We start from the raw sequence: 23,832 nt of genomic DNA, 5'->3' as shown, positions 1-23,832 counted from the left end.
AGCTCATGGGAAACAAAACCAATTAGTTCCCCCATTACCTGCCTTGAGGAGCAGGGGTGGTGCAGCAGCATGCACCCAGGGAAGTGTGTTGTATGGGCCCCCGAGTGCAGAATCTGAATCTTGCAAAGGAAGAAAATTCATCTCCACGGAGCATGTCTCCCCAGTGCTCTCAGCCTTCCAAATCCACAGTCACAGTGACTCAGCAGAATCTGAGCCTGGGGCACCACAGTAATCTGCATCCGGCTTTTTTTCTGCTCCACTTCGTGCCAAGGCCCAAAGGGCAGGCCGACTGGATGCCTGAACTCTCTTGGGAACAACTTCCACCCTGCATCCCCTTGCACTTCAGGGCACAGTGCGCAGATGGGCTTACCTTAGCCCCTCCAGCCAGATTTTTTAGGCCTCTGTCACACACCCCCACAAACCCCTCTCCAGCCCCCAGAGACTTTTCTTGACTTCCACCAGTTGCTCGGGCGGGGCGGATGGAGTAGAGGGGCCCCTCCTTCATCCCCCAGGCTCCCTCCCTTCCTGGAGCTGCAGCCTTGGCATCCTCTGCCCAGCACCCCAGGATCCAGGCGTTGGGTCCCGCCCTTGTTGACTGTCCAACTCAAATGAGCCGCGCAGAATATATAAAAGAGAATGCACCGCGCACCACACACACGACTCCTGCAAGGTAGCCGCCGGAGCCGCCCAGCCCAGTGAGAGCCCAGTCCTGGCCAGGGTCGCCCCGGCAACCACGAGTCCAGCCAATCAGCGCCCTGAACCGCACCAGCGCCATGGTCGGTGAGTGCCGCGAAGGGCGAGGGGCTTGGTCTCCGGAGCGCTGGTGCCTGCGGAGGAGGTTGTAGGGGTTTGGCCCTGAATTTTGTTCCTTAAGTCAAAACCCACGAAGGGAAGAGATTAGGGTCCTGGGATGAGCCTTGATCGGACTCCGGGAGAGGGAGAGCTTCTGTCTGTATCCGGAGTCGTGGATCCTTCCTCACTCCACCCCCACGAACTCCAGTGGGCATTTAGGAGAAACTTGACCTTGGAAGCAGAAATTCCCTCCAAAACTGGGGTCAGAAACTGGCCGTCGAAGGCCAAATCAGGCTGACGGTCACAGCACATACCTCTTTTGGGCTATAGTATTTAAACCCATTTGAAATAAGTTGCAAACATTAAAGTGGGTGATTTCACTTAAAAATGTAGATTCCGAGCTTCTGAAGAAAATGAGAAGATCTGGCGATTGGTGGACAGGAGTGGAGGAAACTGATACCTTTAGTTTGATGGAGACCAGAACCGGCTCCAGGCTGCCAGGCTCAGGTTTTGTTGTTTTGTTTTGTATTGTTTTGTTTTGTTTGCGACTGAGTTTTGCTCTTGTCGCCCAGGCTGGAGTGCAATGGTGCTATCTCAGCTTACCGCAACTTCCGCCTCCCGGGTTCAAGCGATTCTCCCATCTCAGCCTTCCCGAGTAGCTGGGATTACAGGAGTGCGCCACCATGTACAGCTAATTTTTATATTTTTAGTAGAGACGGGGTTTCGCCATGTTGGCCAGCGTGGTCTCAAACTCCCGACCTCAGGTGATCTGCCCACCTGGTCCTCCCTAAGTGCTGGGATTACTGACATAAGCAGCCGTGACTGGCCTTGGGAGGTATTTTCCATTGAGGCCCTTGCATTAGGCAAACCTGATCAGGTCGTACTGGATCCGTTTCTAGTATTGGGTCCATTTCAGTGATAGAGCCTCCCCACTCGGCCATCAACCCTAGGGGAACTTGGAGGTCACCCCAGCTCCACACAAAGCATAAATAACCAGCTGAGACAACTGCAGGGACTGAGAGCTGTTTCCCAAATAATCTCACTCTGAGACTGGACAGCGCTAAGATTTAGAAAGCTGTTGCCTCATCTGGGGCACAGTCTTGCGTTTTGTAATTTCTTTCCCTGTGAACCTGGTCCTGCCTCTAAAAATGCACCTGCACACACAGAAGTCCATCTTGGTCAAAGTGAGTGGAGGAAGAGATTGCCCTTGCAATTGACCAACTGAAATTATCAGAATCTCTGAGAAAGGAACTAAGCAGGGGATTGGTAGCCCAGAATGAGTTGCTGGCAGAGACAGGAGGGAATAGATTCTGACAGCTGAGAGGCTTGCCCCATACACGGTGGTTGCTGTTTCCTTTATATTTCATCCTTCAGCGCCTGGAGGCACCGGCACCCTCTCCTCCAATACTAGGGCAGGAACTGTTTCCTGACTTTTCAGTCTTACAGAATGTTCTGTATTTATGTGTAGCTTAAACACAAAAAAAGAGCTGGTAATGAGGGAAAAAGGAAAGACTTGGATCTCGTATAATTAGTTTTAGCTGTACCCAGCTAACCAAATCTTGAGGTTAACTAAAGCATCCAGGTTTTTTGTTTGCAACTAATAGATGTGTCTGATTCGCACTCATGTTCCCTGGAGCACTCAAGTGAAAAGAGAAGGCAGAAGGAGAATACATGAAACTGATACAAAGTCTTACCTGTAACATACTTCTTTTTTTTTGAGACAGGGTCTTGCTCTGCTGCCCAGGCTGGAGTGCACTGGCATGATCAGGGCTCACTTCAGCCTTGACCTCCTGGGCTCAAGTGATTGTCCCATCTTTGCCCCCTGAGTAGCTGGGACTACAGGTGTGTGCCACCACACTCAGCTATTTTTTTTGGTCAAAGCAGAACGTGAAACCTGGCTAAAAAATATTTTTTTGGCTGGGTGTGGTGGCTCACACCTGTAACCCCAGCACTTTTGGGAGGCTGAGGCGGGAGGACTGCTTGAGGCCAGGAGTTCAAGACCAAGATTCAGCTCAAATGGCAAGCTCCCCTGAGGGCCTTTCCTAATGGGCCAGCCCTGAAGTCCTGAAGTTTTCCTCTGTTGAACTTTTTTTGAGACAGAGTCTCACTCTGTTGTTTGTCCAGACTGTTGTGCAGTGGTGTGCACTTCCCAGGTTCAAGTGATTCTTGTGCTGCAGCCTCCCCAGTAGCTAGGATTACAGGTGCACGCCACCACGCCCAGCTAATTTTTGTATATTTAGTAGAGACGGGGGTTTCACCATGTTGGCCAGGCTGGTCTCTAGCTCCTGACCTCAAGTGATCCACCCGCCTCGGCCTCCCAAAGTGCTGCGGTTACAGGCATGAGCCACTGCGCCCAGCCTTCTGTTGAACTTTGTCCCTTACCTCTAACACACTAATGCCACTCTACCCTGAAGAGGTTATCTGTGTGTACATCTTGTGGCCTCTCTCAGGGTAAACTCTAGTAGTCTAACTCCTCCCAGGCCATGTTGCTCAGCTAGTTAAGTGGCAGGAAGGGAAAATGAACCCTCCAGGCCCAGAAAACTTCTTTTCTGTTAATTGCCTATTCACAACCATCATGTCTGTTTGTTTGAGACAGAGGCTTGCTCTGTTGCCCAGGCTGGAGTGCAATGGTGCAATCTCAGCTCACTGCAACCTTCGCCTCCTGCGTTCAAGTGATTCTCCTGCCTCAGCCTCCCGAGTAGCTGGGATTACAGGCGCCTGCCACCATGCCTGGCTAATTTTTTTTGCATTTTCAGTACAGACAGGGTTTCACCATGCTGACCAGGCTGGTCTTGAACTCCTGACATAAGGTGATCTGCCCGCCTTGGCCTCCCAAAGTGCTGAGATTACAGGTGTGAACCACCGCGCCCCACCCACAACCTTCTTTTGACCATTTTTCTTTTGAGTTGTTTTGGGGATCTACGTACTCCAGGTACTGCACTTTGGTGGTTATATTTGTTACAAATATATTATTCCTGTTTGTGTGTTGCCTTACATGAAAAATTGTAAAGTCACAGCCATGCTTATAGCTATTAGAGTGTGAGCTCCTTGAAAGATCAAGAGATGGATATCCTGACTTGTTCATTTTCCGAGAAGTACCTTGACTGTCTTACTACTTAGAAAACGCTTGTTCACGTTGATGAGAAGTCAATAAAATAAAAACTGTCAGAGCGGTGTTCAGTAAACACTGATAAGACTAACGGCAAGGTAAATTACAACGAAAATGCCTGTTGGAGCTTGATACGCTCACCTGCCTCCCAATCGTGTTAAATCCATGGGTCAAGAGGTAGGAATTTGTTGAGGTAGCCTCAGAGCTGCCTTTCCCTTTTCCCAGGCTATCTAAAGCAGGTCAGTCATTTCCAGCGCATTTAAATCATCATCAAACACCTACTGCACTGAATCTTAGTTTCAAGAGTCCAAAACCTTAGGACCAAGTTTGGAAATCCCCTGGTTTGGCATACTGGGCCCTGAAAGTTACACTTGGCTGAATTTAGCCCAAGAGGCACCTCCCTTGCTAGGTGTGGTCAATAATAAAAGCAGGAAGAGAGCTTAAGGCTTAAATGCGCCTTTCTAGTTATTTTAGTCATTTCTAGTTAGTCATTCATGGTGCAAAAACGTTGCAGATGCCAGCTGGGCGCCGTGGCTCACGCTTGTAATCCCAGCACTTTGGGAGACCAAGGCGGGTGGATCATGAGGTTAGGAGATCGAGACTATCCTGGCTAACATGGTGAAACCCTGTCTCTACTAAAAAAAATACAAAAAATTAGTTGGGCATAGTGGCACATGCCTGTAGTCCCAGCTAGTTAGGAGGCTGAGGAAGGAGAATTGCTTGAACCCGGGAGTCAGAAGTTTATGTGAACCATGATCGTGCCACTGCACTCCAGCCTAGGCCACAGAGCAAGACTCCATCCCCCCTCCACCCCCCCCCCAAAAAAGTTGCAGGCATTTTCTTCTCCCAGCTGCACCCACTGTTCATGGTAGAGTGTGAAGTAGCAGTGCACGCTATCAGGAGCGACTGTGGGAGTAAGCGTCCTTTCTCTGGCACTTCGCTTTATGCCCTTGCACGCTGTTGTTTGTATTTCTCACTGTTGTTTGTAAGTCTCACTGTCGCCCAGGCTGGAGTACAGTGGTGTGATCTTGGCCCACTGCAACCTCCACCTCCCTGGCTCAAGCGATCTTCCCACTTCAGCCTCCCGAGTAGCTGGAACTACAGGTGCACACCACCATGCCCAGCTAATTTTTTTTTTTTTTTTTTTTTTTTGTAGAAACGGGGTTTCTCCATGTTGGCCAGGCTGGTCTCAAACTCTCAGGCTCAAGCAAGCTGCCTGCCTCGGCCTCCCAAAGTGCTGGGATTGCAGGTGTATGCCACTATGCCCAGCCACTCTCTACGTTATTTTTTTTTATTTATTTTTATTTTTATTTTTTTTTTTTGAGACGGAGTCTCGCTCTGTCGCCCAGGCTGGAGTGCAGTGGCCGGATCTCAGCTCACTGCAAGCTCCGCCTCCCGGGTTTACGCCATTCTCTCGCCTCAGCCTCCCGAGTAGCTGGGACTACAGGCGCCCGCCATCTCGCCCGGCTAATTTTTTGTATTTTTTAGTAGAGACGGGGTTTCACCGTGTTAGCCAGGATGGTCTCGATCTCCTGACCTCGTGATCCGCCCGTCTCGGCCTCCCAAAGTGCTGGGATGACAGGCTTGAGCCACCGCGCCCGGCCTACGTTTTTAAATTATTCTAGTTTCACCACTTAATGACTGCACACTTGGGTAACTTGCTTCTCTCCTGTGTCTCCGTTTTCTCATCTATAACATGGGGCTACTCATGGTATTGACCTCATAGGGTGTGTCTCAGTCTATTTTGTGCCTCCCTACATAATACTTGGGACTAGGTAGTTAATAAAAAAGAGAAATTGATTTCTCACCGTTCTGGAAGCTGAGAAGTCCGAGATCAAGGTGCTGGCACGTTTGGTTGCCTGGTGAGAGCTGCATTTGGGGGAATGCTGCGTCCTTACACGGATGGTGGGAAGTAGAAGGTGGAAGGGCAGGTGAGCCCTGTGCTGGGCAAACTGTCTTTTATGAGGGCCTTAATCCTGCTCACGAGGAAGGAGACCCCCACCCCTCGCCTAATCACCTCTCACAGGTCCCATCTGTTAATACTCTCACATTGGCAGCACCTGAATTTTGGAGGCGACACATTTAAAACATAGCAGGTTGCCCTGACAAAGGAAGAAAGTGCAGGCCGGGCGTGGTGGCCCACACCTAAAATCCCAACATTGTGGGAGGCTGAGGCAGGCAAAATTGCTCGAGTCCAGGAGTTTGAGACCAGCCTGGGCAACGTGGCAAAACCCTGTCTCTACAAAACAAAAATTAGGTGTGGTGGCACACACTTGTAGTCCCAGCTACTCAGGAGGCTGAGGTGGGAGGATCACTTGAGCCCAAGAGGTCAAGGCTGCAATGACCTGAGATCATGCCACTGCATTCCAGCCTGGGCAACGGATCGAGACCCTGTCTCAGTAAAAGAAAAAGAAAAAAAGGAATGCGAAGCACTTAGGGCAGTGCCTAGCACATCATAAGGATCCACTAAATACTGTTCTTGCAAATTGAAGCCTGCTGCCTCTGACAACCTTGTTAATATAAAAGAGGCCCATTTCCCTTCTACCTGTACCCTTTGCCATTTCTTACTTATAAAGGAAGCTCAGCTGTTAATAGTTTAATGTGATCTGCTGGGCACGGTGGCTCATACCTGTAATCCCAGCTACTGGGGATGCTGAGGCAGGAGAATCGCTTGAACCCAAGAGGCGGAGGTTGCAGTGAGCCGAGATCACGCCACTGCACTCCAGCCTGGGCAACAGAGTGAGACTGTGTCTCAAAAAAAAAGAAAAAAAGTTTAATGTGATCGTTCCATATTTCTCCCCCTCATACCAACGTGCTACAAATCTACATACAAATATGTGTCATTTCTTTTTCTCTTTTTCTTTTTTTTGTATTTTCTTTTTCTTCCTTCCCTTCCATCTCTCTCTCCCTTCCTCTCACTTCTTTCATTTTAAATAAAAATGGATTCATACTCACTTGCTTTTTTATCAGTTAATAATATATCATGGATATCTTTTTGAGTCACTACATATAGTAAATTCATTTTAATTTTTTTTTTTTTTTTTTTTTTTTTTTTTTGAGGCGGAGTCTCGCTCTGTCGCCCGGACTGGAGTGCAGTGGCCAGATCTCAGCTCACTGCAAGCTCTGCCTCCCGGGTTTACGCCATTCTCCTGCCTCAGCCTCCCGAGTAGCTGGGACTACAGGCGTCGCCACCTCGCCCGGCTAGTTTTTGTATTTTTAGTAGAGACGGGGTTTCACCGTGTTAGCCAGATGGTCTCGATCTCCTGACCTCATGATCCGCCCGTCTCGGCCTCCCAAAGTGCTGGGATTACAGGCTTGAGCCACCGCGCCCGGCCTAATTTTTTTAATTTTTAAAATTTGTTTATTCGAGACAGGGTCTCCCTCTGTCGCCCAGGCTGGAGTGCAGTGCGGCGATCACAGATCACTGCAGCCTCGACCTCCTGGGTTCAAGTGATCCTTCCATCTCTCAGCCTCCTGAGTAGTTGGGACTACAGGCACGCACGCCTGGCTAATTTTTGTACTTTTTGTAGAGAAGGGGTTTCGCTTTTGTCATGTTGCCCAGGCTGGTCTTAAACTCCTGGGCTTAAGCAATCTTCCCGCCTTGGCCTCCTGAGCAACTGTACCTGGTTAACAGTCTCTAAAAAAATTTTTTTTAGTGACAAGGTGTCACTATGCTGCCGTCTGGTCTCTACCTCCTGGCCTCAAGGGATCTGCCTGCCTTGGCCTTCCAAGTAGTTGGGATTACAGGCATGTGCCACCATGCCCAGCCAGTTTAACTCGTTCTTTTTTAAAAATTTTTTTACTTTTATTTATTTTTCTGAGACAGGGTCTTACTCTGTTGCCCAGGCTGGAGTGCAGTGGCACGATCTCTGCTCACTGCAACCTCTGCTTCCCAGATTCAAGCGATTCTCCTGCCTCAGCCTCCCAAATAGCTGGGATTACAGGTGCCCGCTACCACATCCAGCTAATTTTTGTATTTTTGTAGAGACAGGGTTTCACTATGTTGGCCAGGATGGTCTGGATCTCTTGACCTTATGACCCACCCACCTCGGCCTCCCAAAGTGCTGGGATTACAGGCTCAAGCAACCGTGCCTGGCCAACTCATTCTTGTTAACAGCAAAATATCCTGTAGTGTGGATGTGCCCATCATTTATTAAAATGTTCCCCATAGACAATCAGGTTATAGCTAATTTTTGCCAATGAAAAGCATGATGTAATACACATTCTCGGCTCTTATAGCCTGATGCTTTTACTCTGTAGAACAGATCCCTCCAAATTGGAGAGCGAGATAAAAGATTTATGTGTCTTTAAAGTTTTAAGAGATTCTGCCTGATTGCTTTCCCTAAAGGTTGAGGCAATTCATATTCCCACCGGCAACGCACCAGTTTTTCTGTTGGTACAGTCTTAACCCTGGGTGTTATTTGTAACATTTTGTGGGTAAATGTAAACTCATGGTAAATGTAAACATGGTACCCATGTAAACTCATGGGTAAATGTCTTGTTTTCATTTTGATTTTCCTGACAGGCCACGCAGGGCATCTTTCCGTTTGTTTGTTGCCATTTGCCTTTCCTGCTCTGTGAACAGTGTTTTCGGATCCTTGACCCACTTTTCCATTGCACTGTCTTTTCTAATCATTTGTGGGCACTCTTTGGGAGTTTAACTCTGCGATGAGAATTGCGAATTTCTTCTCCCAGTGGGCATCTTTTGACTTTGTTTATGGCGCTTTTTGCTAAACTTTTTTTTTTGTTTTTTGTTTTGTTTTGTTTTGTTTTTGAGACAAAGTCTCACTCTTGTTGGCCAGGCTGGAGTGCAATGGTGTAATCTTGGCTCACTGCAACCTCCACCTCCCGGATTCAAGTGATTCTCCTCCTTCAGCCTCCCAAGTAGCTGGGATTCTCCTCCCAAGTAGTGCACCACCACGCCCGGCTAATTTTTGTAGTTTTAGTAGATACGGGGTTTCACCATGTTGGCCAGGCTGGTGTCAAACTCCTGACCTCAGGTGATCCACCTGCCTCGGCCTCCCAAAGTGCTGGGATTACAAGTGTGAGCCACTGTGCCACACCCATAATTTTTTTTTTTTTTTTTTTGAGACGGAGTCTCGCAGTCGCCCAGGGTGGAGTGCAGTGGCCGGATCTCAGCTCACTGCAAGCTCCGCCTCCCGGGTTTACGCCATTCTCCTGCCTCAGCCTCCCCAGTAGCTGGGACTACAGGTGCCCGCCAACTCGCCCGGCTAGTTTTTTGTATTTTTTAGTAGAGACGGGGTTTCGCCGTGTTAGCCAGGATGGTCTCGATCTCCTGACCTCGCGATCCACCCGTCTCGGCCTCCCAAAGTGCTGGGATTACAGGCTTGAGCCACCGCGCCCGGCCCAGAATTTTTTTTTTTTTAATAAAGGATTCTCTACCCTGAGGTTATACAAATTCTACCATTCTTCCTTTAGTATTTAAATAGTTTCATTTAAAAATTTTGGATCTTTAATCTACTGGAAATTATGGTTGTATGTGATATATTAGTGGGGTAATTAAATCCAAAAAAATTTTTGGTGACTACAATAGACACATTAAAAAATGCACCAGTTCATTTTTTAGAGACAGGGTCTCGCTCTGGCATTCAGTGCTTCAATCATAGCTCACTGCAGCCTTGAACTCCCAGGCTCAAACGATCCTCCCACCTCAGCCTCCCAAATAGCTAGGATTACAGATGTGAGTCACCATGCCCAGCTAGTTTTTTATTATTTTTTTGAGATGTCGTCTCACTCTGTTGCCCAGGCTGGAGTGTAGTGGTGCGATCTTGGCTCACTGAAATCTCTCCCTCCCGGGTTCAAGCAATTCTCTGCCTTAGCCTCCCGAGTAGCTGGGATTACAGGCGGCACAACCATGCCTCGCTAATTTTTGTATTTTTTAGTAGAGATGAGGTTTCACCATTTTGGCCAGGTTGGTCTTGAACTCCTGACCTGAATCCCAAAGTGCTGGGATTACAGGCGTGAGCCACCATGCCTGGCCCTAGTTTTCTGTATTATGCATTTTTTGTAGAGACAGGGTTTCGCCATGTTGCCCAGGCTGGTCACGAACTCCTGGGCTCTAGCAGTCCTCCTACTTTGGCCTCCCAAAGCTCTGGGACTACAGGCATGAGTCACCACACCCAGCCCTCACAAGTTCTAAGTGGATTTTCACAAACTGAAAAAATTATGTATTCAGCACCCCAAACGTCCCTTTTGTGTCCTTTGAGCCACTACCCTCACACAAGGGAAACCACTTAACTGACTTTTAACACCTATGCAGGTTGAGTATCTCTTATCTGAAATACGTGGGACGAGAAATGTTTTGAATTTCGGATTTTTTTGGATTTTGGAATATTTGTATTATATTTACTGGTTGAGGATCCCAAATTCAAATATCCAAAATCCTAAATCCTTCCATGAGCATTTCCTTTGTCATGTCAGCACTCAAAAATTTTGGATTTTCCCATTTGGGATGGTCAACTTGTAATAGTTTTCTAGGGGAATCATCTTATTTTCATGCAGATAACTCATTAGATGTGCCAACACTTTTTTTTTTTTTTTTTGAGATAGAGTCTTGCTTTGTCGCCCAGACTGTAGTGCACTGGTGTAATCTTGGCTCACTGCAACCTCCGCCTCCCAGGTTCAAGCGATTCTCCTGCCTCAGCCTCCCGAGTAGCTGGGATTACAGGTGCCTGCCACCACACCCAGCTAATTTTTGTGTTTTTAGTAGAGACAGGGTTTCGCCGTGTTGGCCAGGCTGGTCTCAAACTCCTGACCTCAGGTGATCCGCCCGCCTCGGCCTCCCAAAGTGCTGGGATTACAGGCGTGAGCCACAGAGCCCGGCTGTCAACACTATTTATTAAATCAGCCACTGATTTAAATCCTTCCTTTAATCTTCAGTACTTTTAAGGGGAAAATACATTTCTGGCTGCAGGGTATGGAATGCAATAACCTAATGTCGAACAAAGCCGCCCCCTCCTTTACAGACTGCGACTCCCCTGTAGCTGAAGGCTTGCTGGTTGGTAATGGGTTTTCCCCGGGTGCTTTGTGTGTGTCTCTGTAGGCAGAAGAGCACTGATCGTACTGGCTCACTCAGAGAGGACATCCTTCAACTATGCCATGAAGGAGGCTGCTGTAGCAGCTCTGAAGAAGAAAGGGTGGGAGGTGGCGGAGTCGGACCTCTATGCCATGAATTTCAATCCCATCATTTCCAGAAAGGACATCACAGGTGGGAGTTCCTCCTCCCCTTTTTAATTAGTTCTTTGCGGATCTCCTTGCCTGTGGGTCGTCTGGCCCAGCTTTGGCTCCTCTGGCCCCAGCCTCTCTTTTTCTTCTCTGCAGGTAAACTGAAGGACCCTGCGAACTTTCAGTATCCTGCCGAATCTGTTCTGGCTTATAAAGAGGGCCATCTGAGCCCAGATATTGTGGCTGAACAAAAGAAGCTGGAAGCTGCAGACCTTGTGATATTCCAGGTATGGGGGGACATTGGAAGTGGTGTCAGGGGCATTTGCGTGCTTATTGTCCTAGACATGTCACCTAATTAGCTATGGGATCTTAAACAGTCACCCACTTTACTGCATTCTCTGCAAATAAGGGTGATTACTTTAAAGGTGCAGTATTACATGGATTTCACAGATATTGGGAATCTGGCTGTATTACTGTTGCATACGTAAATGCAACTGCAAGGCCAGGCGCGGTGGCTCATGCCTATAATCCCAGCACTTTAGGAGGCCGAGGCAGGCAGATCACTTGAGGTCAGGAGTTCAAGACAATCCTGGCCAACATGGTAAAACCCAGTCTCTACTAAAACTACAAAAATTAGCTGGGCGTGGTGGCACGTGCCTGTAGTCCCAGCTACTCTGGAGGCTGAGGCAGGAGAATTGCTTGAACCAGGCAGGTGGAGGTTGAAGTGAGCCAAGATTGTGCCACTGCACCCCATCCTGGCGACATGGCGACAGAGCGAGACTCCGTCTCAAAAAAAAAAAAAAAGAGAGAGAGAGAGAGAAAGAAATGCAACTGCAGAGATGCTGTACAGCCCTTGAGCTTGCTTTTTTCCACGTACTTAGTCTCCCCTTCAGTCAGCAATTCCTTCAGTTAGCGATTCCTGTTGGACTGTCTCAAAATTTGCAGCTCTCCTCCTTTCTCCCTAAGAATCCCAAATACTTTGTAGAATAATCCATGACACATTGACTTCCCTGCCATTGTAGCCTGCCAGCTGAAGGGGGCTTTGAAACCCTGCTGAACGTGTTCCTGCAGCAAACCACAGCCTTTCTTCTTCGGGAAGCGGCCTTACCATTTAGCAGACAATACTGGGATTGTGCGTGAATCTCGTCAGTGATCTTTCCTATAAATGTGACTGTACTCAATGACTTTGCTTTTACCAATTCCAGCCAGTCTTTTGATATTGAACACAGAATGTATATGATCCCGGAAACCACAAAGAGGGTGGTATAGGCTGTGGCTTTTTTTTTCTTTTTTTTTTTTTTCAGTTATTCAATCAGCTACAAAACATCCAATCCTTGAAGTCCTTTATTTTACCCACAGGCCTGTTGCTAGGAATCAAAGCCACATGCCACTAGCCAGTACCCCAAAGGATGCCTTTAAAAAAAAATTAAATTGGAGACAAGGTCTCACGGTCGCCCAGGATGGAGTGCAGTGGCATGATCTCTGCTCACTGCTGCCTCAACCTCCTGGGCTCAAGTGATCCTCCCACCTCAGTCTCCTGAATAGCTGGGACTATCGGTGCACGCCACCATGCCATGCTAATTTTTAAATTTTTTTGTATGGATAGGGTCTCACCATGTTATCCAGGCTGGTCTCAAACTCTTGGGCTCAAGTGATCTGCCTGCCTCGGCCTCCCAAAGGGCTGGGATTATAGGCACGCACCTGTCATATCTTTAAATCGTGAATCAAGGATAAGAAAACCTCCTGGTATAGTCTGTACTCTGCTTTTATTAGGATAAGAGGTCAGACAAGACTTTCTCATGGGAAGTCCCTGATGAACCTTAGTCTACTAATTATTATTTATTATTTTTATTTTTAACATTTTATTCATTTATTTATTTATTTGTTTATTTATTTATTTTTGAGATGGAGTCTTGCTCTGCTGCCCAGGCTGGAGTGCAATGGTGTGATCTCGGCTCACTGCAACCTCCGCCTCCCGGGTTCAAGCCATTCTCCTGCCTCAGCCTTCCAAGTAGCTGGGACTATAGGCTTGTGCCACCACGCTCGACTAATTTTTGTATTTTTAGTAGAGACAGGGTTTCACCACGTTGGCCAGGCTGGTCTCAAACTCCTGACCTCAAGTGATCCAACCACCTTGGCCTCCAAAAGTGCTGGAATTAAAGGCGTGAGCAACCACGCCTAGCCACATTGATTATTATTATTATTATTATTATTATTATTATTATTTAGAGATGGAGTCTTGCTCTGTCACCCAGGCTGGAATACAGTGGTGATCACAGCTCCCTGTAGCCTCCAACTCCTGGGCTCAAGCAATCGTCCTGCCTCAGCCTCTCACATAGCTAGTACTAGAGATGTGCACCACCACAACAGGCTAATTTTTAAATTTTTTTGTAGAGACAGAGTCTCACTTTGTTGCCCAGGCTGGTCTCAAACTCCTGGGCTTAAGTGGTCCTCCCACCTTGGCCTCCCAAAATACTGGGATTATAGGCATGAGCAACTGCACTCGGCCATCACACTGATTATTAGTTTGCATTTTTGAGTGATTTTGTTTATTCTAAGTGATACGATTTCTTATCCATGATAACAAGGGACAGTCATAAAAGGAGGAAGGCCTATCTTCATTTTTTTCCACGATGGGGTCTCACTCTGTCACCCAGGCTGGAGTGCAGTGGCACGATCTTGGCTCACTGTAACCTCCGCCTCCCAGGTTCAAGTGATTCTCCTGCCTCAACAGCCTGAGTAGCGGGGACTACAGGCGTGCACCACCACACCCGGTTGATTTTGGTATTTTTAGTAGAGATGGGGTTTCACCATGTTGGCCAGGCTGGTCTCAAACTCCTGACCTCAAGTGATCCACCTGCCTCCGCCTCCCAAAGGGCTGGGATTACCAGGGTGCGCCACTGCGCCTGGCCAACAGTCATATTGTTGATACTACACCTACTAAAGCAAACTCTTGGGAAAATACTGATTTAGGCGACACCCTGAAGCAAACCTTGTTTGCAATCCTTGCTATTTAGACTTTGCTGACAAATGTGATTTCATACAAACAAGTTTCATATCAATAAGTCTTCTGTGTATGTAGCTTCCTTGGACCCACTCAATATTTGCATTTTCAGGGAAAAAGAAGACTGTCAAATTGGCTGACCAAGGACAATAATGATCTCTTTCCTTAAAGTGCTAACTCCCCAGGAGGAATGGGAAAGGCGTGAAGAGGGGCTCCCCCACAGAGCCATAATGGGGAGCAGCTCAGAACCCCAAGTCGCCTTCTGGGCTTGGGGAGCCTCTGGTCTGAACTTGATGATGTCTTCTGTCCTGCAGTTTCCCCTACAGTGGTTTGGAGTCCCTGCCATTCTGAAAGGCTGGTTTGAGCGAGTGTTTGTAGGAGAGTTTGCTTACACGTACGCTGCCATGTATGACAAAGGACCCTTCCGGGTAGGTAGACGGTTCTGAATGCTCTGACAGTCGGCTTCTGGGTGGTCTGACCTGATGCAGGTTTTTTTTTGTTTGTTTGTTGTTTTTTGTTTTTGAGATGGAGTTTCCCTCTTGTCGCCCAGGCTGGAGTGCAATGGTACATTCTCGGCTCACTGTAACCTCTGCCTCCTGGGTTCAAGCGATTCTCCTGCCTCAGCCTCCCGTGTAGCTGGGATTACAGGCATGGGCCATCACACCTGGCTAATTTTGTATTTTTAGTAGAGACAAGGTTTCTCCACATTGGTTAGGCTGGTCTTGAACTCCTGACCTCAGGTGATCCACCCCCCTCAGCCTCCCAATATGCTGGGATTACAGGTGTGAGCCGCCGCGCCCGGCTCTGATGAAGGGTTTTGAGCACAATTAGGTCCTAAGCCTAGGCTCCGGGTCCTTTGGGAGAGATGCATGATCAAGTTTTTACAGATGGAATGACATGATACTTGGGATTTGTTTTAAAATGCTCCAGAGGCTGAGCGTGGCGGCTCACACCTGTAATTTCAGCACTTTGGGAGGCCAAGACAGGCAGATCACCTGAGGTCAGGAGTTTCAGACCAGTCTGGCCAACATGGCGAAACCCCGTCTCTACTAAAAATACAAAAACTAGCTGGGTGTGGTGGCAGGCCCCTATAATCCCAGCTACTTGGGAGGCTGAGGCAGGAGAATTGCTTGAAACCCAGGAGGTGGAGGTTACAGTGAGCCAAGATTGCACCACTGCACTCCAGCCTGGGCAACAAAGCAAGACTCCGTCTTAAAAAAATAAAATAGGCCAGGCACGGTAGCTCACGCCTGTAATCCCAGCACTTTGGGAGGCCGAGACGGGCGGATCACGAGGTCAGGAGATCGAGACCATCCTGGCTAACACAGTGAAACCCCGCCTCTACTAAAAATACGAAAAAAAAAAAAAATTAGAGGGGTGAGGTGGCGGGCGCCTGTAGTCCCAGCCACACAGGAGGCTGAAGCAGGAGAATGGCGTGAACCCGGGAGGCGGAGCTTGCAGTGAGTGGAGATCGCGCCACTGCACTCCAGCCTGGGCGACAGAGAGAGACTCTGTCTCAAAATAAATAAATAAATAAATAAATAAATAAATAAATAAATAAATAAAAATAAAAATAAAAGGCCAGGCGTGGTGATCACACCTGTAATCCCAGCACTTTGGGAGGCCGAGGCAGGCGGATCATGAGGTCAGGAGATCGAAACCATCCGGTGAAACCTCGTTTCTACTAAAAATACAAAAAATTAGCCAGGCGTGGTGGTGGGCACCCTGTAGTCCCAGCTACTTGGGAGGCTGAGGCAAGATAATTGCTTGAACCCGGGAGGCAGAGGTTGCAATGAGCTGAGATCGCATCACTGTACTCCAGCCTGAGTGAGAGAGCGAGACTCTGTATCAAAAACAAAAACAAAAATTAGCCAGATGTGGTGGTGAGCGCCTGTAATCCCAACTACTTTGGAGGCTAAGGCTGGAGAATCACTTGAACCCGGGAGACAGTTTGCAGTTAGTCGAGAGGGTGCCACTGCACCCCAGCCTGGGTGACAGAGCCAGACTCTGTCTCAGAGAAGAAAAAAATGAAAAAATAAAATAAAATGCTCCAGAGAAAAAGGGGGTCATGGGTCAAGCTAAAACTAGAATGGCAAAATACTGAGAGATGAAGGTGAGTGATAGATGCAGTACTATTTTCTCATTTACATGTGTTAAAAATTTCCATAATAAAAATAAAAGAAGGCCTGTCTTCGTGTTTCGGAGGCCCAAATCCTGCACAGGGAACCCTTCGAGACCTTCCAGATGAAAGAGCTTGTCCTACGCCATGCCTAGCCTGTGGGAGGATGGATGAGAATGGCCAGTAACTCCACCTAGGCAGCTGGCAGCCAGCACTGATTTTGGATGTGGTGACAGCCTCGCCCTGAGCCACACGTAGGGGTTTGGAATCCTTGGTTTGCCCCAGGCCGCCGGTCTGTAGACCGTCTAGGCTGGCACTCCTGCAGAGTCATACTGTGTAGCTCAGGGGAGCCAAAGTAGGACGTAACATAAAGAGCAAATAGGACAGACTTGTGTGTTCTTGTCCCTGGAGCTGTTTCATTAACTTCTTGTCACCAAGGGGATGTGGAGGGGAATGAAGTTTGTTACTGTTTTTTTCTTTTGCAGAGTAAGAAGGCAGTGCTTTCTATCACCACTGGTGGCAGCGGCTCCATGTACTCTCTGCAAGGGATCCATGGGGACATGAATGTCATTCTCTGGCCAATTCAGGTACCTCATTTTCTTTTCTTTTTTTTCTTTGAGACGGGGTCTCGCTCTGTCACCTAGGCTGGACAGCAGTGGCACCATCTCGGCTCACTGCAACCTCTACCCACCGTGTTCAAGCGATTCTCCTGCCTCAGCCTACTGAGTAGCTGGGATTACAGGCGCCCGCCACCACACTCGGCTAATTTTTGTATTTTTAGTAGAGACGGGGTCTTGCCATGTTAGCCAGGCTGGTTTCAAACTCTTGACCTCAAATGATCCTCCTGCCTCAGCCTCCCAAAGTGCTGGGATTACAGGCATAAGCCACTGCACCCGGCCAGGTACCTCATTTTCAACAAACCTTCAGGGGAATTCATTAATTGAGCCTTCTGTGGGGTTCAAAACCTCAAGCTAGCATCTGAAAATAGATCTTGAGTTGTGAAGATGAAAGCGTGGTCATGATTCAGAATGACTGAGCTTCCTTTAGGAACTTGCCTGCCTTCCTGGGTGCTTGTGTGTGTGAAACACACCTGCGCGTGCGTGTGTTCAAACAGCATTCTCTCCCAGCCAAGGACTAGTGTGAATCACTACCCTTGATTTGTTTAGCCGTCGGCCCTGGTCTCGCCAGATGACTGACATCTCTCTCCAGCCTTCCTGTCCTTCTCCAGGTTGCTGATACAGTCCTACAGACTATCAGAGCCCAAGACAATTTAAGAAATGATTTACTGCGAGGCTGAGGCAGAAGGATCGCTTGAGCCCAGGACTTTGAGACCAGTCTGGGCAGCATAGTGAGACCTCATCTCTACAAAAAAAAAAAAAAAATTAGCTGGGTGTAGGTAGTGCATACACCTGTGGTCCCAGCTACTTGGGAGTCTAAGGCGACAGACCCAGGAGTTTGAGGCTGCAGTGAGCTATGATCACACCACTGCATGCCAGCCTGCGATGCAGGGTGAGGCCCTGTTTCTTTTTTTTTTATTTTTTTTTATTTTTTTATTTTATTTTTTTTATTTTTTTGAGACGGAGTCTCGCTCTGTCGCCCAGGCTGGAGTGCAGTGGCGCGATCTCGGCTCACTGCAAGCTCCGCCTCCCGGGTTCAAGCCATTCTCCTGCCTCAGCCTCCTGAGTAGCTGGGACCACAGGCGCCCGCCACCGCGCCCGGCTAATTTTTTTTTGTATTTTTAGTAGAGACGGGGTTTCACCGTGGTCTCGATCTCCTGACCTTGTGATTCGCCCGCCTCGGCCTCCCAAAGTGCTGGGATTACAGGCGTGAGCCACCGCGCCCGGCCTGAGGCCCTGTTTCAAAGAAAAAATAAATAATTTGTCTAGCCAGTTTATACATGGATAAAACTGAAGCCTGGGGTGGGCTTATTGGTGTTACCAGACCCTCAGGATAATTTCTATAAAGAGGGCGGTTGGAGAGAAGAGCCAATGAGTGGCCACTTATGAAAATCATTTATCAAGACTCATCTGGGCCTGCAATCCCAGCACTTTGGGAGACCAGCACTTTGGCGGATCACTTCAGGTCAGGAGTTCGAGACCAGCCTGGTCAACATGGTGAAACCCTGTCTCTACTAAAGATACAAAAATTAGCTGGGCATGATGGTACATGCCTATAGTCGCAGCTACTCAGGAGGCTGAGGCGGGAGGAGAACTGCTTGAACCCAGGAGGCAGAGGTTGCCGCAAGCCGAGATTGCGCCACTGCACTCCAGCCTGGGCGACTGAGCGAGACTCTGCCTCAAAAAAAAAAAAAAGAAAAAAGAAAAAAAAGAAAAGACCCATCTGTTTATATGGAGAGGTGGAGAAATGCACCTACTGCAGGTCTTGGTGAGTCACCTGCCAAGAAACTGAGACTCCCTAAAGTAAGAGAACTTCCAGCCTTCTTGGCAAAGGATCCAGGTTGGCACAGTTTCAAGGGTTTATGCATTTAAAGAAGAGCGCACTTGAGAAGGCTAAAATTGGTAATGGCTAGGTATAGGGTAGGAGAGAGACACCAGCTCTGAACTGATTCTCTAGGGTGCCTGAGGCCTCCGCATCAGAGTGTTTTACTGGGAAGCCCAGACCAACTTCTGTTGTTTATAGTACAACTGCATGGAATTGGTTGACTTACCTCTCTGTGCTTTTTGTATCCTCAGAGTGGCATTCTGCATTTCTGTGGCTTCCAAGTCTTAGAACCTCAACTGACATATAGCATTGGGCACACTCCAGCAGACGCCCGAATTCAGATCCTGGAAGGATGGAAGAAACGCCTGGAGAATATTTGGGATGAGACACCACTGTATTTTGCTCCAAGCAGCCTCTTTGACCTAAACTTCCAGGCAGGATTCTTAATGAAAAAAGAGGTACAGGATGAGGAGAAAAACAAGAAATTTGGTCTTTCTGTGGGCCATCACTTGGGCAAGTCCATCCCAACTGACAACCAGATCAAAGCCAGAAAATGAGATTCCTAAGACTGGATTTCCTTCTAACATGTTATCAAATCTGGGTGTCTTTCCAGGCTTCCCTGACTTGCTTTAGTTTTTTAAGATTTGGGTTTTTCTTTTTCCACAAGGAATAAATAGGAGAGGGAATCGACTGTATTCATGCATTTTGGGATCATTTTATTATTCAATGTAACTGATTCTTCTGATTACTATCATGGCATATAACCAAAATCCAACTGGGCTCAAGAGGCCACTTAGGGAAGATGTAGAAAGATGCTAGAAAATGTTCTTTAAAGGCATCTACACAATTTAATTCCTCTTTTTAGGGCTAAAGTTTTAGGGTGAAGTCTAGCTAGGTATCATTCAATTCTCCGATGATCCATTAATCACCTCTCTGTAGTTTATGGCAGAAAGGAATTGCTCTGAGAAAGAAAAGACTGAATCTACCTGCCCTAAGGGACTTAACTTGTTTGTTAGTAATCTAACGCTTGTTTATATTTCTTGCTTTCAATTACAATGCAGTGACTAATATGCCTAGCAGGAGTATCGCTGTTCTTCAACTTTCATTGTTTGTATACAGTACACAGATACCTTGAAAGGAAGAGCTAATACATCTCATCTTTACTGCAGTCATCTACTTTATTTTTAATTAAAAAAAATTTTTTTTTGAAACGGTCTTGCTGTGTTGCCTAGGCTGGAATGCAGTGGCATGATTTCAGCTCACTGCAACCTCTGCCTCCCAGGTTCCAGCGATTCTCCTGCCTCAGCCTCCCTAGTAGCTGGGATGACAGGAGCCTGCCATCATGATTGGCTAATTTTTGTATTTTTGGTAGAGACGGGGTTTCACCATGTTGGCCAGGCTGGCGTCGAACTCCTGACCTCAGGTGATCAGTCTGCCTCAGCCTCCCAAAGTGCTGGGATTACAGGCGTGAGCCACCGCACCTGGCCCTTGCAATCTTCTACTTTAAGGTTTGCAGAGATAAACCAATAAATCCACACCGTACATCTGCAATGTGAATTAAAGAAAGGAAATAGTACCTTCAATACTTAAAAACAGCCTTCCACAAAAAATATTTTATTTCTGATCTACACAAACTTTCGGAAGGTTATCTTATCATTGCTAAACTGATGACTTACCACGGGATGGGGTCCAGTCCCATGACTTTGGGGTACAATTGTAAACCTAGAGTTTTATCAACTTTGGTGAACAGTTTTGGCATAATAGTCAATTTCTACTTCTGGAAGTCATCTCGTCCCACTGTTGGTATTATATAATTCAAGGAGAATATGATAAAACACTGCCCTCTTGTGGTGCATTGAAAGAAGAGATGAGAAATAATGAAAAGGTTGCCTGAAAAATGGGAGACAGCCTCTTACTCGCCAAGAAAATGAAGGGATTGGACAGACCTGGAGAACCTCCTTTACCAGATGCTGACTGGCACTGGTGGTTTTTGCTCTCGACAGTATCCACAATAGCTGACGGCTGGGTGTTTCAGTTTGAAAATATTTTCTGTTGCCTTCAACTTCACTGCAATTTTGTGTAAATTTCTGAAAGATCCCAATTAAATAAATAAAATTCATTTCTACAAAACAGACCCACACTCATTGGTAACAGTGAAGCTAACGATAGCGGAATCTAGTGGAGACAGATCAGAGGATTCAATCGTAAACTGCAGCTGGAAGTCCCTCGGTGACGTGGCTTGACAACTCACCCAGCAGGGCTGCTTCCTACTAAATGGTAACGGAACAACCTATTCAGTCCTCTCAGAGAATTTAAAAGAGAGCCAGGAAAGAGAGTGGTATAGAAATGAAGAAAAACAGGCCGGGTGCAATGGTTCACGCCTGTAATCCCAGCACTTTGGGAGGCTGAGGCGGGTGGATCGCCAGACATCAGGAAACCCCATCTCTACTAAAAATTTTAAAAATTAGCTGGGTGTGGTGGTGCGTTGTCTGTAATCCCAGCTACTCAGAAGGCTGAGGCAGGAGAACTGCTTGAACCTGGGAGGTGGAGGTTTCAGTGAGCTGAGATCGTGCCACTGCACTCCAGCCTAGGTGATAAGAGCGAGACTCTGTCTCCAAAAAATAAGAGATGTCTATTAAGACAGCCAGGTGAGGCTGACAAGTAGGCAGTTGGATAGGAGGAACCTGGAGTTAAGGCAGAAGTTATGGCTGGAGATGCACATTTGGGAATCTTCAACATACAGATGGTGTTGAAAGCAATGAGATTGGCTGGGATCAATCTCATTAAGTTTTGAGAGAAGAGATTTGATGATTTACCTCTGGGGCTCGACAATGTTAGGAGGTGAAGATGAGAGTGAAAAGCAGTGGTCAGATCCTTTTGTAGTTCCTAAGTGTGATGTTTGGGTGTTCACGTGCATGTGTGAGATGTGCCACCCTTGAACCTTGTTATGATGTCAGTACATTTTCCCATCTGACATGAAACAAACAAAAAACCAGTGTTCAGGGATGCAGGAGAGCTGAGTGTGGTGTTCTGAAAGCCAAGCAAAGAAAGTGTTTGAAGATGCCAGGGGCAGTGGCTCACGCCTGTAATCCCAGCATTTTGGGAGGCTGAGGAGGGTGGATCACCTGAGGTCAGGAGTTCCAGACCAGCTTGGCTAACATGGTGAAACCCCGTTTCTACTAAAAATAGAAAAAATTAGCCGGATGTGGTGGTGCCTGCCTGTAATCCCAGCCACTACGGAGGCTGAAGCAGGAGGATCGCTTGAACCCAGGAGGTGGAGGTTGCAGTGAGCTGAGATCACGCCATTGCACTCCAGCTTGGGCAACAAGAGTGAAACTCCGTCTCCAAGGGGGGGAAAAAAAAAAAAAAGAAAGTGTTTGAAAGAGGGAATGATCAGGTATGTTAAATACTGCTGACAAGTCAAGCAAGACAAGGCCTGGGAAGTGACCACCGGACTTCGCCGTGTGGAACCCATTCGTTGATGACATTGACAAAGCATCATTTCAGTAGAGTGACGTGATGAAAGCCTGATTTGAATGGGTTTGAGAACGGAAGGAGAGGAACAGAAATAGTGTGGAGGAGGCTGTGTGATCAAAGAACAAATTTTTAAAAAGAGATCAGAGACATTAAAACAAATTTATATGTCAATGGAAATGACTCAGAGAGAGGAAAAGTTTTGATGCTGACGACAAAGGGATATCTTTGAAAAAGTCAAAATGCTATGTTTGTATATTTATCCCCTCCAAAACTCAAGTTGAAATTTAATCCCCAGTGTGGCAGAATTGAGAGGTGGGGCCTTTTAAGAGGTGACTGAGGGCCAGCATGGTGGCTCACACCTGTAATCCTACCTAGCACTTTGGGAGGTAAGGTAGACAGATCACTGGAGCCCTGGACTTCAAGACCATCCTGGGCAACATGGTGAAACTCCATCTCTACAAAAAACGCATAACTTAGCCAGGTGTAGTGGGGTATACCTGTAGTCCCAGCTACTCGGGGTAGGGACTGAGGTGGGAGGATTGCTTGAGTCCGGAAGAGGCTGCAGTGAGCCGTGATTGTGCCACCGCCCTCCAACCTGGGTAACAGAGTGAAATCATCTCAAAAAAAGAGTAAGACCATTAGTGTTGCTGTTGAGAAACTATAGCTATCTTTTGATTTCTAGAGTCCCTACCCTGTTCTCAGCAGGGATAAATGATATTTTGGTTCTCTTCTAGGCTTAGATGGCTGCAGAGAATTTGTTTCTTCTAAGTTAATAGAGTAAGGCTCTTACCAGCTTGGAGTAGAGAAGGACAATTCCTTTCTTATTCTGGACACTGTACTTAAATTATGTAACTGAGATTGCATCAGATTTTCTGGCAGCCCCATACTACTGTAGTCCCATCTTCAGATCAGTATTTTGCCCACATAAGCTGTTTTTTTGAACCAAAATATATAATTTGATATTTATACTTATTACATTTCATTTGGTTATTGCTCATTTCCAGTGCTGTTGAAGTCAATAAACACCAAGAGACATTTTTATTATTTTTTTCCTTTTCTTTTTTTTCGGACGGAGTCTCTGTTATTCAGGCTGGAGTGCAGTGGCATGATGACAGCTCACTGTAGCCTCAAACTCCTGGACTTAACTGATCCTCTCACCTTAGCCTCCTGAGTAGCTGGGACTATGGGCGCGTGCCACCATGCCTGGCTAATCATTTTGTTTTGTATATATGAAGTCTCACTTTGTTGCCCAGGCTGGTCTTGAACTCCCAGGCTGGCTCAAGTGGTCCTCCTGCCTCGACCTCCCAAAATGTTGGGATTACAAGCATGAGCCACCATGCTTGGCAAATAATACTGTATTTAGAACAGCAGCATTGTTAAAAAAAAAAAAAACCAAAACATATATATAATCATAACAACTCATTTAGATATATATATGTATTTAAATGTATTAAGAATTGTCACTCCTTCATAGAATCAACAGATACTGTCTATATTTGATAAGAAGGTATAAGTATACTGTCTAAAGCAATGTCTTTTGAGATTCAGTTAGACACAATTTTCAGGATACCCATGTATCTGTATTAGCATTTATTATTTTTCTTTTTTAATATTTTTCTTCCTTTATCCTTTCATTTAAACATTAAAAAAAAAAGAGAGACAGGGTCTTGCTGTGTTGCTCAGGCTGGTCTCCAACTCCTGACC

At 46.9% G+C, this 23,832-nt stretch overlaps 1 protein-coding gene and 1 non-coding gene across 3 annotated transcripts; both read left to right on the top strand.

Annotated features, from left to right (window-relative positions):
- Positions 1-265: 265 nt before the first annotated feature.
- NQO1 (NAD(P)H quinone dehydrogenase 1) lies at positions 266-20,788 on the top strand. 2 transcript variants are annotated; one of them, XM_033218836.1, is made up of 7 exons: positions 480-780; positions 5,058-5,150; positions 10,965-11,129; positions 11,243-11,373; positions 14,405-14,518; positions 16,695-16,796; positions 18,903-20,788. In XM_033218836.1, exons 1-7 carry the CDS (start codon positions 774-776, stop codon positions 19,206-19,208), a joined length of 918 nt encoding a protein of 305 aa, XP_033074727.1. In that variant the 5' UTR covers positions 480-773; the 3' UTR covers positions 19,209-20,788. The 2 variants fall into 2 exon arrangements, with proteins under 2 accessions (XP_033074728.1, XP_033074727.1); XM_033218837.1 differs by lacking the exon at positions 5,058-5,150 and having other exon boundaries at positions 266-780.
- A 734-nt stretch (positions 20,789-21,522) lies between these two features.
- Positions 21,523-21,627, top strand: LOC117088909. Its single transcript, XR_004439421.1, has one exon. It is a non-coding gene; the product is annotated as a small nucleolar RNA U13 (small nucleolar RNA).
- The last annotated feature ends 2,205 nt before the right edge of the window (positions 21,628-23,832 follow it).

This window comes from Trachypithecus francoisi, unplaced genomic scaffold (assembly GCF_009764315.1).
Source record: "Trachypithecus francoisi isolate TF-2019V2 unplaced genomic scaffold, Tfra_2.0 Lachesis_group10, whole genome shotgun sequence".
Lineage (NCBI taxonomy): Eukaryota > Metazoa > Chordata > Mammalia > Primates > Cercopithecidae > Trachypithecus > Trachypithecus francoisi.
This window is presented reverse-complemented; position numbering and strand designations above follow the sequence as displayed.